This window comes from Phoxinus phoxinus, assembly GCF_949152265.1.
Source record: "Phoxinus phoxinus genome assembly, chromosome: 22".
Lineage (NCBI taxonomy): Eukaryota > Metazoa > Chordata > Actinopteri > Cypriniformes > Leuciscidae > Phoxinus > Phoxinus phoxinus.
This window is the reverse complement of record NC_136897.1, coordinates 25278518-25295228: the sequence shown is the minus strand read 5'-3', so window position 1 is coordinate 25295228 and position 16711 is coordinate 25278518. Positions and strand designations below refer to the sequence as shown.

The following is a 16711-nucleotide window of genomic DNA, read 5'->3' as shown; positions in this document are numbered from 1 at the left end:
TTTCATGCTAGAAGGTAACCAGTATTTGTTTATTTTTTTGTCCGTTAAGTGTTTTTAACATTAAATGGACACTTTATCAGATGTATCAGTAGTTTTTTGCTTACACATTTCTATAAAAATAACTTAAGCAGTGCTATTCCTGTTTTGTCTGTGCTGTGGTGCCAACAATACTGCTATATTGCCTATATTATCATCTTCCAGTGACCTCTTTAATAAGCAGGGCATTTCGAAACAGTACCACTGATGTCTGCTGTCTGTGTGGTTTTACACTATTCTGTTAAGACAAGCCTGGCATCTGACATAAACTGGTAAATCCTCATTGCTTAAATCTATCGTCTCATATTGCATTGGCTCCTCCTCGACATTTCAAAGGAAAGCCGTGTACACATGTAAAATTTGCTTTTTCAGTAAAGATGTACTCTACACTAAAAAATGCTGGGTTGTTTCAACTCATATTTGACCCAAAATTGGGTTGAAACAACCCAGTATGCAAGTACATAAAAGATATGCAAGGTAGATCTTGATGTTTATTTCTAGTTACCTGAAAAGTATCCTATCTGGTTTAACCGCACAATCATTTAGTGGTAACTCTATTGAGTATGTTTGAACCCACACACTTGTGACGCATCGGCCAAGCCTTCACATTTGTGTTTGCATACTTGCACGAAGTATGTTTCTACAGTAGCTCAAATCAGAATAATCCACCATTTTTAATGTTTCAGAATGAGATTAATTCACTCACCATCAATAGAGCCGAAAGAAGGTCTATCCCCTCCGTGTCGAGCCTTGAAATGAAAAAAATAGCGTGTATATTACAATATTCACCATCTATAATTCATAGCATGTGAAACATACTGTAGTCCTCTATTGTTTTTATAGATACAGGTGTGTTTTTGTTTGCACATGTTATTTAAAGGTGCCAAAAGCTAGTTGTTTTCTGTGGTACCTGGGCACATGATTAATGAGCGCTTGTGCTCGGTACTGAGGAAAAAGGTAGGATTTGAATTCCTCATTAGCTGTGATTCCGGGCCAGGTTTCCTCAGTTGGGGTGCCTGGTTACGGGAAAAATTTTTTTTTTTAGTATGTGTCCTACAGTGAGATAATTAGACCTTCATTAAGCTTCAGACGTGCACCTATGGACCACCCACGGTCTGATCACTGACCGCCTGATGCATATTGCATAAAAAAAATTACAGATAATTTGTTCATCTGGCAAGCTACGATCTGGTTGGCTGGAACGAGTGCTTTTTAAGAACATGTAATAACTGAATCTGACAAGGCTTGCCAGTTAGTCACTTATTTTTGTGAAAAGTACTTATGGATACAAGGTAATTATTTGTAATTTTTTAGTGATTCACATAAAACCAAATTCTGTGCAATTAGCACAAATTACCAGTTTTATGCTTGATAAAAAACCTTTGCAAACTTTTTGTTTTTATGCCAATAGTCAAAAGTCTGGCAGGCTACATTAGAGTAGTGAAGTATTTAAAGCTCGTGTTAATTAAACACCGTACTTTTCCAAAGTTGTTTTGTTTTTGTTTTTTATTCACCAATTAAGGACACAATAAATTGATCAAAACAAAAGTAACTTTCACTTTAAAACCAGCATAATAATTTCTGAAGGATCATGTGACACTGAAGACTGGAGTAATGATGCTGAAAATTCAGCTTTGCATCACAGGAATAAATTACACTTTTACAATATATTCAAATAGAAAACAAAACTGTTTTAAAAATTATAGTAATATTTTGCAGTATTACTATTCTTACTATATTTTTGATCAAATAAAAACAGCATAAGAGACTTAAAACACCTTACCAACCAAATTTTGAATGGTAGTGTATAACTATTTCAACTATAAATAATTTTGCCAAATTTAAAACCGCCTTCAGTGCATATGATTCTCCAGATATGGCTATATAATAGGGATGCACTATATATCGGCCACCATATCGGTATCGGCAGATATTATGTTAATTTTTAATGTTATTGGTCCAAAAAGAACATTTGGCCAATATATTAATGGATTGTTTCCTTCAGCGGAGACACTTCAGATGCGCACTGTTCGCCATGATGCTTTTGAATTGCTTGAAATATGATTGCATTTTCCTCAAAAAGGAAAATGCAGTTAAGTGCAACATTTGTGCAACAAGCGCAAGTCTACATAAAAATATAATGAGAAAAACATTATAATTGTGTGCTTGGGACATGGCTTTTAATGGTGATACTTTTGTTTTTGTAATCAGGCTCTCAAATTTCGAGTTCTCAGCCAATATATCGGTTATTGGCTTTTAAATGTAAAGAATTATCGGTTATTGTATCGGCCAAAATTTTCATATCGGTGCATCCCTACTATAATCTCTATTTTCAACCAACATGAAGCGTTTTAAGTGTCATAAATGACCAATAAATGCCACCTTTTGGTGTTCATTTATACATAATTATAATTAGATGAAATGTCTGTCTTACCCATGAGCCGAAATACCAGGTGTAGTTCCTCTTTGACAGTCGACCCAGGAAACATGGGACGCCCCGTCGACATCTCGTACATGATGCAGCCCACGCCCCTAGTCATACAGAGACATCCATCATTGTACTGTGTGTTATGATCATAAAATCTCTCTTAATTTCAGTGCTGCTATTCTATACGTCAAATGTTTTAAATGAACCCTGCTGACATCATTTGAATATATCAGATATGTCACAGATGTTTTATCTGAGAGTATTCTCCTATCACAGTTTGACGTCTGCTTGACTGGAGGGTTGTCTCGGGAAAGCTGTGAGGTGGAGATACGGGAAAGACACATGTGGCTGCTGTCACGCTCGGATTGATTAGCCCACTGGACTAATCCTGAGGATTAAACAACACGGGATTTTTTATCGAACAGGACGGCTTAGCTTTAAAAAAGCATTTGTGTCCGAGTCCGTGTCAGCTATCCAAGGTTGCCCGAGGAGCGTGTGTCAGAGTGCGCATGTGACGTTAAAAGGTTGTGTCAGGAAAGACAGAATTCAATTTTCTAACTTAATGTTTCTTCTGGAGGACTGAGCAACAGTCAAGAGCTCTTTGGCATGATCAAAAGGTAGTTTGATGTATTATTTCATAAAGTTCGTAAATGGGATTTCCACCAAACCCCAGAAGAAGAAAAAAAAAGCAAAAGGTTACATGAACCCATTCATTTAGTTCTTTTAGATGATGTTACGTTAGATGATGAAGAAATGAAATAGTTTGAGTGCTGAAAAAGCAAAAAAGTTCCATTGATGGCAATTATGATCCAGCTATCTTCTCTAAAACACTTTGTAATATTAGTGCTCAGGACAAAAATCGAATAATCGTTTATAAATATATATATCGTACATATATATATACGATATATACTGTACATATACATTACATTTACAAACTTTAATGCTAGATGTGATTAATGCCGATTAATTGATTTGACAGCACTAAATAATAGTCTCATTAACCACTTTTAATACATTTTAGTCCTATATTTAACAGTTATGTATTTTAATATCTTATAAAAGTTCCATCCATTGGATTACATGCGTTATGCATATTTGTCAGTCATGCATATATAAACCTAGTAAGTATGATATTTTTATAGTAGTACTAATAAATCGAATGGTTACATTTGCTGGAGAAAATATGTGAAAATGAGTGGTGCTTTTTGCAAATTAATGTGTGTGCTTTCTGTGATGTTGGTTACTGAGTCAAAAGTATATACTCCATGATATTCTGGGCTCTAGATATGACTATTATTTTATTCTTAGGAGTTATAGATTATAGCCTATTTTTGCTTTTTCTGGTCTATGAGCATTGTGTGTGGAAGCTTGTTTCCGTCACAGAATAAAACATTTAAAAAAATTATTGCGACTTTTTAACGCACAATTGTGAGTTTACATCTCACAATTCTGACTTTATAACACGCAATTGAGACTTTATTTCACGCAATTCTGATTTTATATCTCGCAATTCTTACTTTATATCTCGCAATTCTGAGATATAAAGTCAAAATTGCGTGAAATAGTCGCAATTGCGTGTTATACAGTCAGAGTTCTAACTTGTTTTCTCGCAATTGCGAGTTTATATCTAGCAATTCTGACATATTTTCTCAGTCCAATTCTAAGAAATACTTTTTTTTACCTCAGAAGTTTATATCTCACAATTGCGACATTATATCATGCAATTCTAACTTGATATCTCCCAATTGCATATTATAAAGTAAGAATTGCGAGATATGAAAATGCAATTCTGAGAAAAAAAGAGAGAGTTTATATCTCATCATTCTGACTTCATAACACAATTGCGAGTTTATATCTCATAATTCTGACTTTATAACCTGCAATTGTGACTTTATATCACGCAATTCTGAGATAAAAAGTCATAACTCGCAATGTGAGATGAAAAAGAGAAAAAAAAGTTTTTTTTTTTTTCACTCTGTGGCAGAAAAAAGCTTTCATAATAAACAGTATCAATAGTTTTGCTTCATGCTTTCATAATGTTAGCAGCACATTGTGGCTGATGGCATACTGTACTGTTATGCACGGTTGTGTTCACTGTGTTCTAGCAGCGGTTGATGTGAGAAACGTCTTACCACATGTCTATCGGTGTGGAGTACTCCGTGGAGCCCAGTAGAACATCAGGGGGTCGATACCACAAGGTCACAACCTCGTTCGAATAGGTTTTTGTTGGGACTGATTTTGCTCTGGCCAAACCTTAACAAGCAAGATAAGACGGATAGTTAAGGCGATGAACAAACGTTGCTGGGAAACCCAGAATCCGAGCCAATATAAGATGGGAGACACATGGGAGACCGCTGCTGGGTAATGTGCTATAAAAAAACAAGCTAGATATTCTTTGTGTAGCACACCAAAGTAAATGCATCTATGAATATTTAGGTCTTGTAAGAAAGTCTCACCAAAGTCTGCCAGTTTGAGTTCTCCCTTTTCATTAATGAGCAGATTCTGAGGCTTCAGGTCCCGGTGGAGAATCTTCCTGTGATGACAATATGATAAACCACGAAGAAGCTGGAACATAAATATCTACAAGGACAGAAAGGCGGATGTTAGTGCTTCTAAAACTTGGAACTACCAACAAAGACTGCATTTTAATGCATCCAAAATGTAGGCAGCTGCCTTCTAAGATACCACATTTTTTTAAGGCAACATCACATGTATTAACTGCAAATAACGCAATCCCAGAATACATTGCAAAAATTTCAGACGTCGAGAGAAAATTCAACTATATTTTTTAATTCAATACTGACAAGTATAGATGAAGTTAGTATAAAGACTTTTATTTTATTTTATTTGTGCCTGACACTGCATTTTATCCAGGCACATCTTGATAAAGTGACATGCAAAAAGCTATTAGCTATCAAATTAGGTACGTTTATTATTGCCGTAAGTGTAGTTTTTAATAATTAATTATTTTTTCAGTTTAATTTGTCCATTATCATAAAACATATGGGCTATTTCCAAATCATTAGATGCCGTTAATCAGTGTTTGAAATGTCACCTAGAGATCTATACTTTATTTATATTTAATTTTCTTTAATAAATTGACGTATTAGTCATTTAAACAAACTAATTAGTCAATTATGGGTTTCCAATGCTCTAATTTCCATCAAAGTCTTCCCTATAAAAAAAGAAAAAGTCACAAATGAGATGTTGTTGATATCGCTGTTGCGTCTCTGGGTCTGTTTGGTAGCCCCGCCCAGTGAAATCTCATTGGTGCAAAATCCTGCTCGTTATAACTCTACATTTAAATATATCTTCTGATTGGCTGTGATCATGTTGTCGAGCAGTGTTTTGCTCATAATCTATTGACAAATTGCTTGTTGTTGTTATCTTAGCAACTTGTTAACATGTCAGAATCAATTGTGAGGCACGTCTCTCTTGTGGTATTTTGCTGTCTTAGAAGTTAGCTGTCTATGTAAACCGCTCTATTGACTTTTAATTGGTAAGCTCGTTGATTGTTTTCCGATGGTCTGAGAGCTGTTACCTTCACGTTGTACATGCTCATGAGGTTTCCACAGTTGTCGAGGTACTGCTTCAAGTCACTGTCCTGCAAAGACAGTAGCTCATGACGTCAAAACGGCCCTGGCCTCTTTTGTGGGATTGTTAACTTTATAATAGGTGAAGAGGGAAATACTTCAAATACCACCCCACCCAATATCACAAAGCGTCATGGGATTGACAAAAGGCTGGGGTAAGAGCTTGCCTGCTATTGTTGTCAACATTGAAAAGAAAAGCTGTGCGACGTGGCTTACCAGATACTCAAAGACGAGGGTGAGACATTGGTCTGTATGGATGATGTCATGGAGTGTTACGATGTTGGCGTGTTTCAGATTCTTCAGCAGTGACACTGTTGCAACACAACAAGAATATGACAATAAGCCGCTACAACAATAACCTCCAGCAGGGTGTGCAACATTCAGAATTAAATTGAAATGCTAATCCAGTTCCTGAATTTAAATCAAGCCAAGCAGGATGCAGAACTTTCATTCAAATAAGAAAGATGATGACTGCTGTTTCTTTTTTTAATAATTCATACTGGAAAATAACATATTATTATCTATTGACATCCAAAATGTTTGCTATTTACAGAAACAGGTGAAACTTGAAAAATTAGAATACCGTGCAAAAGTTCATTTATTTCAGTAATTCAACTTAAAAGGTGAAACTAATATATTATATAGACTCAATACATGCAAAGTGAGATATTTCAAGCCTTTATTTGTTATAATTTTGATGATTATGGTTTACAGTTTATGAAAACCCCAAATTCAAAATTAGAATATTGTGAAAATATTTTCATAGCTGTAAGCCATAATCATCAAAATTATAACAAATAAAGGCTTGAAATATCTCACTTTGCATGTAATGAGTCTATATAATGTATTAGTTTCACCTTTTAAGTTGAATTACTGAAATAAATGAACTTTTGCACGATATCCTGTGTGTGTGTGTGTGTGTGTGTGTGTGTGTGTGTGTGTGTGTGTGTGTGTGTGTGTGTGTGTGTGTGTGCGCGTGTGTGTGTGTGAGTGTATATGTATGTTATACACACAAATCATTAATTCAACTAAATGACTTGGAACTAATAAAATACATATATTTGATATCTATATATCTTAATATTTAACTTAATTAAGGTATTTGTTATTTTACTTAACTAATTAGTGGTTTTATGGATTTTTAAGAATGCTCTAATTGACCCCTATTTCTAATGCAATGTAAAAACAAAGATTAGGACACATTTGTCTCCTGCTTATCAGATTTTTGTCCTGAGAAAATGGAGCAGTAATCTTAGACCTGAAACAAAGTTTATACCAGAGCTATAAAATAATTGGTTTCTGCATTTTGCCAAACCCTGACCTCCAGTGACATGTTTTGTAATGCAATGCATCATGGTGTTGTGTTTCCTCATGGGCCTGTGTGTGTGTGTGTTCCCTCTGCATTAGATGTGTGTGTAGCAGCCACTGGGTGGCAGCCTTGCTTTATATCCTCATCTTCCATTAGCAACCCCTCTCACGTACTCCATCTCATTTAGATGGAGTGATTCAGGCTGGGTGAAGAAGACGCCTGTGGCTCGCTAGTTTAGAATGTATACACTTCGTGACAATCTGGCTTTTGAACAACTGTGAGAGAGAAGGACGCTACCTTCCCGTATGGCTGTGCACGGGGCGCCCTCTTCGTGCTCGAGACGAATCTCTTTCAGAGCCACTAGGTTTTCTGTGAGTTTGCTGCGACCCTTGAATACCGTCGCGTATGTGCCCTGTGTGACAGACAGGAAGAAAAAAACATGTCAATCTTCTGGGAAACGGGAGCGGTGCAGAATAGATCAGTGGTTCTAAACTGGTTTTGCTTAAGGACAGATTTTCATTTATAACACCACAAAAATAGCACCAAAATTATTTAACTTATACTAGCATATAGAAATGTCCTTGAAAGCAAACATTATCATGCATTATTATTACCATAAACTGCATAAACCCAACAATATGACCAATTACATTTGGTTTCCTTCCAGATGTCTCCATTTCGAAAATATTGTAGGATTGACTGGATACATGATCATTGATGTCAACAACAACATAGTAGAAAAATATATATTTAGTAGTTGCATTGCTTTTTTGCATTCAACATTTTTATTTATGCTCTCTGAAACCATATCAGACCTGCCATCTATTGGACCTCGACAGTCGACTCTATCGACTCTTGATCTAGTTTGGTTAGAGACTTTGCTTAGTTTTGTTGAAACCGATAAAAAAAAAAAAATCAAGATTCTCTGAATAGAAAGTTCAAAAGAACAGCATTTCTTAGAATAGAAATCTTTTGTAACATTAAATTGAGCAAAAGTGGCAGTATAAACATGTATAATGCATCCTTGCTGAAAAAAGTATTAATATCTTTCAAAAAAAGATATGATAGTAGGTGTTTCAAAACATACCTTACTTAGGGTAGATCCATGAACTATATTTCATCATTTACATAGGAAGACTTAATAATAATCCTCGCAAATTTATTTATGTAAAAGTGTCTGCTAAATGACATGCATACAGTATGATACGATAAGGATTTTAAAATATGATATTACTGAGACTCACAAAGAGCAATTTGTAGCTGATGAATATGTTAGATCTGAGTATAACTAGAGAAAAACCACATCACATGAATTTCCATAACTTTTTATGATTTTTTTTTTAAATATCCATGACTTTTCCAGGCTTATAAATTCACCGAGCTGAAAAGACATTTTAGATGCTAATGAAAAAGTTTATAACTTGCTGATACAAAAATATAAACCTGCTTTACCGTTATTTGTTTCTTTATTGAAGAGAATTCATTGCAGTCTGTGTCCAGTATTTTTCCAATATTCAGGTTTTTCCTCACATATGGTATTCCTCAGGGTTGTATGTAGTACATTATTTCTCACAATTTGCAATGAGCATGCTTTGTTGCACTTAATGGAAAATTGACGGGCTAGTCGCGGTACAGCTTTAAGCATATTAGAGACTGATGTCTCTTCATGGCAGAAAAAAAAAAATAGTCCATTAAATCAGAATCCACAATTCAACACGACTCATATTCACTGTAATCGCCTGGAGGGAATCTCGTAATGAACACATTTGATTCTTCATTTTGAAGACTACTGTTTTACATTCCTTATTTTTGTCTATAGAATCTTTTGTCTTCACCTGGGGAAGAGGAAACATCTTACCTCTCCTAGTTTGCCCAACTTCACGTAGGTCTCCAATTTCCCAAAGCCAATGTCCGACTGGAAAAGAATAGAAGATTGTGATACCAAAAAGTTTGTTGCAAACAGTTATGATTTGTTTGGGAGCTATATCTTGGAATCAATCTTGTCGACATGTGCAATTGAGCGTATTTAAGAGCTAGAACTGTAAATGTTTGTGATTATTAGGAATGCTAGGATTGTTTAATGTGGAGTGGAGCGTGCAAGGGCTTCTGTTATGGTTCGTTTACGGTTATGTTTGCTATAGCAGTTCTTGCAGCTCTGCTGTAAATGCGCCTTATGTTGTGTTATAAATCAGTGGGGTTTGCTTTTAGCTGAGAGGCATGCCAAGGATATAAATGTAGACAGATATGCTAGACCAACGCAGTGAAAGTGATCAAACCTGGTGTTTTATTTGTATAGCACTTTTCACAGTATAAAGTGCAACTGTCAGGTTCTGGATGTAAACATCCCATTTTCTTTCTTTTCAGTGATCAGTAAGATATAATGTGATCAATAGGGATGTAACAATATATTGTCACAATTTATCGCAATACGTATGTATTGTGGATAGTGACAATATGTATTGTGGATAGTTCACTCAAAATAAAAATTACTGTGTGAAAAAAAAAATCAAGTTTACAGAATTGTAGTGTCAGTACATTAACTACTATATATAATGTTGAATATAATGTATAATAATGCAATGGGGGATTATTCGTGGGGCCTGATAATGCCAAATGTCTGATGTTACCAGTAAAAAGTGGCCTAGATTATTTTAAACATGTGTAAGCATATTCATATAAAATAATTCTGTATTTTCAGCTTCAGACTCATGAATATTTTTCGTTACTATATTTTTTATACTATTACTATATACTATATTACATTTGTAACACCCCTAGGGAACATACATGGCATTAACCTCATTTTTACATGCTGCTATGCATTATGGGATTGCAATATCTGCAAAAAAACAGTTGCTGGAGATTTTGTCGGACAAAAACCCTCCACACGCTCTTGCATGTCTATGATGCCAAAGAAATGTTGCCTATAGATATGTAAATAGACAAGTTTACTTTGCTACTGTAGCTATTTTGTTCCAAGAAAATAATTGCATCTTTCTATTCTATTTTAAATAAAAAAAAGTTGTATTGCATCAGTAGGGTTAGGTTAGTCTGTAGACATTAGCATTAACTTAGACTATGATATATCCTTGTTTGATTTCTAACGAATCATCTGTGTGAGTTTAGTTTGGTTACTAACCAGTGAGGCTCTTCTGGACATGCGACTGAGAGGTTTGCATGGTGGAGTGCTTTCCATCTGTAACTTCTTCAGAAACTCCGGTGGGAGACGAATATCCATGGGCAGAGACATCCTCTTAGTTACATCCTGCACACACATCAAAGAGCTGTCAGCTATTAGCGTTCAGCTTGCACACATATAAAGCACAGCGAGTCAAGGTGAATATGACAGCTTTCTCCACTGCGCAACACAACTCTACGCCTATAGGCAGAGCTGACTATTCTTACCAAGGCGAACTTGGCATGACACTGAGAACCTGTCACTTGTGAAGACTCACACTCAATAAAGCATTCTGGCGTGATCTCAATACGCCGAGGCAGGATAGGACAAAATATTGTATCATACAACGAGATGAAGTATCTCCAGCAATCTTCTCGCATTTAAGAAGCTCTGATGGAGTTAGTTCGTAACTCGATTCATCGGCACGGTTAGGCGAGGCCCAAAAATAGCACGGGAATCTTATGTGCTCTGAAAAATGAGAGCATTCCCTGTGAATCCTCTTGCTCTGCCTTGTGGCTGAGTTTGTACGGCCGTGCAATAAAACTAGCGAGTGATTCTCAATAAAACCAGGGAATAAAAAGTCCTCCCTTTCTCCTCGGCGCTCTCCCGTCATGCCCGTGGGAATAAAATAAGGGTGCATGGTGCAGATAAAAGGTTCGCGAGAGCAGAAAGAAGCTGTCGCATTTGAAAATGGGAGAGGGCATTCATTCCAATTTTCCCCCTGTAGATTCATGGCCAGTGAATAAGAAAGCTGACAGCTGAGGCAAAGAACACTCCGAATGCAGAGTCTGTCTTTTGTTGCTCTTGACTAACTTACAGGTAATACTTCCACTCCATTTAATGATGGACTCCATCTTTCTCATGCGCCTCCAACCGAGACTTTTCTCTCGTACACCCGATATAGAATCGCATGGATGATTATGGTGGAGGAGGAGAAGAACGAGGAAGATGATCAAGGCAGGAGCCTATGCAGACTCTGATTACTCTGTTCTTGACATTCGACAATCCAGTTGGCATATGGTTTATTTTGAATCCACTTTTCTACCTGGTAGAATGCAGCACTATTATTTGTGAGACATTATGTCACTGAATTTGCACAGAATTACATTTACAGATATGCATGAAATAAGTAATGTTACTGAATAATTCGCTTTTTTATTTGTAATAATTTGTATTGTGAAAAGCATTATAGAAATATATTTTAGAAACTGTTCGGAGCCCATAAGGGGACGCGGTGATGGGGGAAAAAAAAATTAGTTGGGAAGAAAAAATTATATGTCAATGTTTCAAAACCGTTTGCATTTTCTCTCAAAAATATTGAGTTCCCTCGAGACACTTTGTGTTCTCTCTTAAATTTATTGCGTTTCCCCGAGAAACTTTGCGTTCTCTCGCAAAATGATTGCGTTCCCCAAGAAAATGTACGTTCTCTCTCAAAAGTATTGCGTTTTCCCGAGAAACCTTGCATTTCCTCTCAAAAGTATTGCGTTTTCCTGAGAAACTTTGCATTTCCTCTCAAAAGTATTGCGTTTTCCCGAGAAACTTTGCATTTCCTCTCAAAAGTATTGCGTTCCCTCGAGAAACTTTGCATCTGCACTGGAAACATACTGCATTCCCCCGAGAAACGTTGCATTTGTTCGTTAAAGCGCTGTAATATATTTTTCATATATATTCATATAATTTCCATCACAAAATGGGGAATGCAAAAGTTGTAAAAACTTGCCATCTCTTTAGTTCTTTTTATTTTACTTTACCTGGTGTCACCTTACAGAGAAACAAAGCTTTTGATAACGAGGCTTTTGTGCCTCTGGCAAGGATATTATTAAGGACTCAGACAAGATTACAAGCAGAGCTTGTGTTGTTCTGTTAGGATCACTGGGTCTCCATCAAAGGAAAGAGCTGGAGAAGGATGAGATGAGACAGTACTCACCTCCATGGAGAATCGGCGGTGCTGGACTTTGTTGCGGTACTGCAGTTGGGTGGGAGATTGAGCCTGGCTGTCTGGAGCCACTGGACTGGGTTGCAGACTGTGTAGACCCAGACTGTTGGGCACCACACCTGTAGGACACATTCAAACCCTTACAGTTACTTTATATATATAGATGACTGTACCCATAGTTCTATGTCTATACCTTTGATTCATACAACTTTTTTTACTTAATTGTGCTTAAAATATTATTATTTTATTTATTATTTTAAGTAATTGTGCTAGTATTTTTGGTTAAGAAATTGTTTGGGATTTTAGATCATTTCCTCAATTGAATGTGGTCATGTATGTGGTCACAGAAAAACCGAATATGATGAAGGATTTTCTGTCTGACTGTACATCAGTAGACGGAGCTGATATTCAGAAACCGTCCTGTAGTCTCAGTTCATTTAATATTTATAAGAAGTATTTGACAGTGTTCTTGTGTCTGGTGGTATTGAGTGATAGGTGAGGAAACGTGCATTTTATGGAAGAATGGAAGAAGCAGGAGATTGTAAGTGAGCGCTTCTGAACATGTTGAAAAGATTCACTCCAAAAAAAAAAAAAAAATCCTTGGTACATACAGTAAATGTGATTGATTATTATTTTATTTTTTTTCAGCCAGTTCTGTAGCCTGTCCCTGTACTCAAAGCCTATAGTTTTGGTAACCCCGCTGTGCTTTGTTTGGTTGTTGCTTCTATTAATCCGGAAACTTCAATGGTAACCGTTGCATTCAATAGGTCATAAGAGTCGTTTGAAGAGCCTCAACAATCTCTCGTGCTGCTTTTGAGTGCGAATGAGCCATAGACGTCCCACCTCTTCTCTGATTAGCCCGCTAACTCAATAACCGTGAGGTCAGCTTTGGCATATGCTGATGACGGCATCATTAATCAAGCCCACCGCAGTTAGTGGAGCGATCGCAATTATCGCGCTGAGTTTCATGCATTTATGATGTGGCTATCTAAGTGCGTGTCAATCCAGCCACCCCAATTAATAATGTCTGTGTCAACAGACTGTCAGCACAAATCCAATTACGCCCCTATACGGCACGTCCGATAGGGACCCAACGACCCCCTTCGCAAGCGCACGGCAGATGCCCACGGCAGGCTGGCATTATCACTGCCAAACCGTGTTTTCGGAGGTGAGAACGAAAATCAAAATGGCTTTTCTGCTCCATCAGTTCAATTTGGACGAGGGGGCTTGAAGGGCCTCCGGAGGCGTCAGGGTGGGAGACCCCGGTCCATTTCACAGCGCCGTGCCGGCATAATTGAGATCCACCTCATTATTGGTTCGAGCCCATCGCTGAATGAGAATTGCCTGCCAGGTTCATCCGTTCTCATTTATGCAAGTCTCATCCTCTCCGGACTGCACAAGTGAACTCTTTATCGGAGTCGTTTAGGCGGGAACGCCACGAAATGCCACATCTGGCGGAGACGGCTGGTCGACGCGGTCGCATTATCCACGGTTGTTTTTATCCTATCTGAGATGATCGCGACAGCTTGTTTTGGAGTCCCTGTTATGACCCTGAATATTTGGGCTGGGTTGACAATATTGATTAATCAATCTTCATTTTAATTTGGGATTCTTAAATCCTAAAATCAATCTCTTGCTGCTTTCTGTGCTGTTTTCAGTTGATGCGTAAACAGTCTCACCTTTCAAATTCTGTCAATTTTCTCTCTAAATTCAAACAACAAATGCTGTTTTTAATGCTCATTAACCCTGTAAAGCCTAACATATGAAATACTATTCTGAAAAATAAAAATTTCTTTAATGAAACTGTGAATCTGCAATGAAAACAAGTACTGTACCTGATATATATCCAATCAATCAATCAATCAATCAATCAATCAATCAATCAATCAATCAATCAATCAATCAATCAATCAATCAACATTTATTTGTTAAGGACATTTAAACACAACACAAGTTGGCCAAAGTGCTCTATACATGTCTAAAAATTACTCAATAAACAGTACTCAACACAAAACACTGGGTCAATATACAACCCTGATCAGTATCCTGAAACCTAGGGGCAATTGCCAGGTTAATATCCAAATGAATTGATATTGAATCGAGAATTGATTTGAATTGAATCAGAAGCTTGTGAATCAAATTCAATATCCAGCTATATCAAAGAGCGAATCGGACCCTGCAGTCTCCCGCCTAATACAACATTTGAATTCATTGTGGTGCGCCCAGGTTAATATTGACGGCTCTAATCTTACTTGGCATTTGGTGTTGTCCCGAGTTTGTGCAGGGATCAGAATCCCTCCCACCTGACAGGCCGGAGGGGTATTTGAGTCTTGACCCCAGTGCGTGTGCCGAGGACAGGGTCAGAAATTGGATCTGAGCTGGTTGAATGACTCGGGTTCCCACCGAACATCAAAGCCCATCTCATCTGATCTAGGCTGACACACAAACTGACCCCCAACATCACACTCTCACTGTACCTCTCTGCTCGGGCTAACAGCGACATGATGAAAGGTAAGGATGACCACCTGCATCGACTCGCTATCCCGGACTGTCACCACGCACAGTCACTGGTTTCTGTACTGTCGTACTCAGGAGGAGAGATGTGAAGCTTTGAAAATCATCAAAGCTGCATGAGGGTGAGAACGATCCAATTGTGCGGATGGAGGGACAGACATGACTCTAAGGTCATAGACGGGAATTAAAAAAAAGACTGAGACAGATGGTCACATTTCGTTATTAATAAAGTCGATATTTTGAGGTGTAAGTAAGTAACCCTTACAAGTGTAGTATTAAACATCATAAAATGCCTTATATATATATATATATATATATATATATATATATATATATATATATACATTACACAGTTTATAGTTAGTTAGTTAGTTGCTGGCTTTGTTCCTGAATGAATCAATGTTGTCAAATGAATCTATTGACAAAAATGATTCAGTGACTCGAATGAACAATGAATGAATCCGCTTTTTTTAAAGAATTGGTTGAGTGAACGATACAATGAATTCTTGTTTTGATCAAATCAGTACAGTGACTCACTCAAGTCGGTCACTTGCCACTTACTGGTGTCATGAAAATCCTCACCACTTATACACTGACAAAAATCTTCATAGTTTTCTGGTATATATGTTTATTATTAGTTACTCACCTTTATGTGTTATACAATCAGATAATATAAACAATATTTTTTAAGAGTAAGCAATGAATATTTGCTTAAAATATGCCATTAAATTTTCACACTCAAATAAGTCTGTATATATGAAAACATGTTTTTGGAAGGAGATCATCATATCTTATTGGCATTCTCATTGGTTCAAGAAAACCCCTGACATGACTAATAATAGCCTAATCATTATACCGGTGAAGGATAAGATGTCAGTACATGAAACAGCTAAACAGTCACTTTAGTATAAATAAAGAGAATAACTGACAGATCCCCCTATTCTTCTTTTTACTCAGTTTCGTTTGTTTTGTAGTCTTTCATGCCTCTTCTCTTTATCTTTTTAAAACCCTTTCTAGGTGCACAAAAGATCACTAATGCTCCTTTATGTCAATGACAGCCTTGAAAGCAGGAGTAGGCCTTGCTGGGTGATCAAAAGCCCCGTCTCGCCCCCTCCCTCTTCCAGAATAATGATGAGACTGACGCTTCAGCCCGTTCTGTTCTTTATTTGGCAAACCCGAGTATCCCCATTAACACGCCGAATTGAAGGATGAATCACCGATTCCGTCCAGCGATATTTGATGTTTCAGGTAATAAGCGTGGCTTAACGCTAGCATATTCAAAGACTATCATACTTGGGTAATTTGTTTTTTCAATGGAAGATCATTAGTAATAGGATTATAACTGTAGAGCGAACCCTGAAGGTTTTTCATTTTCTCAGTGTCAGCGCCGCTCAACACATTGACACATTGATGCATGGCTCCTAGAGAGGCATTTATGTAGATGTTTCCTAATGTACCCTCGGTAGCGGGATTTCTGATTGGAGGACGCCAAAGACCTCAACCAATCATATATCTGCTTTATATTTTTGAGTACTGAGTGCAGTGGGGATCTTGAAGTTAAAATCCCATTTTATTTTCTTCAAACAGAATTAGTTTTTTAGTGAAAATGACTTGCCATGAGCTCTGAGTTTAAGTGGTAATCAACTTAAGTGGTATTTCAACTTCATAAAAGCATGTTTAATAACCAAATTAACTCTGAAGAACTATAATACTA

General features: G+C 37.0%; 1 protein-coding gene and 1 long non-coding RNA gene across 2 annotated transcripts in view; one reads left to right on the top strand and one right to left on the bottom strand.

Annotated features, from left to right (window-relative positions):
• LOC306990362 overlaps nt 1-16711 on the top strand; it is an 83594-nt gene that overhangs the window by 5814 nt on the left and 61069 nt on the right. The gene's annotated exons all lie outside the window — the stretch shown is intronic.
• cdk18 (cyclin dependent kinase 18) overlaps nt 1-16711 on the bottom strand; it is a 49910-nt gene that overhangs the window by 4909 nt on the left and 28290 nt on the right. The window contains exons 3-13 of the mRNA XM_079597123.1: nt 12475-12602; nt 10509-10634; nt 9228-9284; nt 7667-7781; nt 6277-6371; nt 6009-6071; nt 4924-5047; nt 4600-4720; nt 2471-2568; nt 947-1052; nt 743-785 (exon numbers count right to left, since the gene is read on the bottom strand). Of these exons, the coding sequence (XP_079453249.1) occupies nt 743-785; nt 947-1052; nt 2471-2568; nt 4600-4720; nt 4924-5047; nt 6009-6071; nt 6277-6371; nt 7667-7781; nt 9228-9284; nt 10509-10634; nt 12475-12602 (1076 nt within the window). The remainder of the gene's footprint in view (nt 1-742; nt 786-946; nt 1053-2470; nt 2569-4599; nt 4721-4923; nt 5048-6008; nt 6072-6276; nt 6372-7666; nt 7782-9227; nt 9285-10508; nt 10635-12474; nt 12603-16711) is intronic.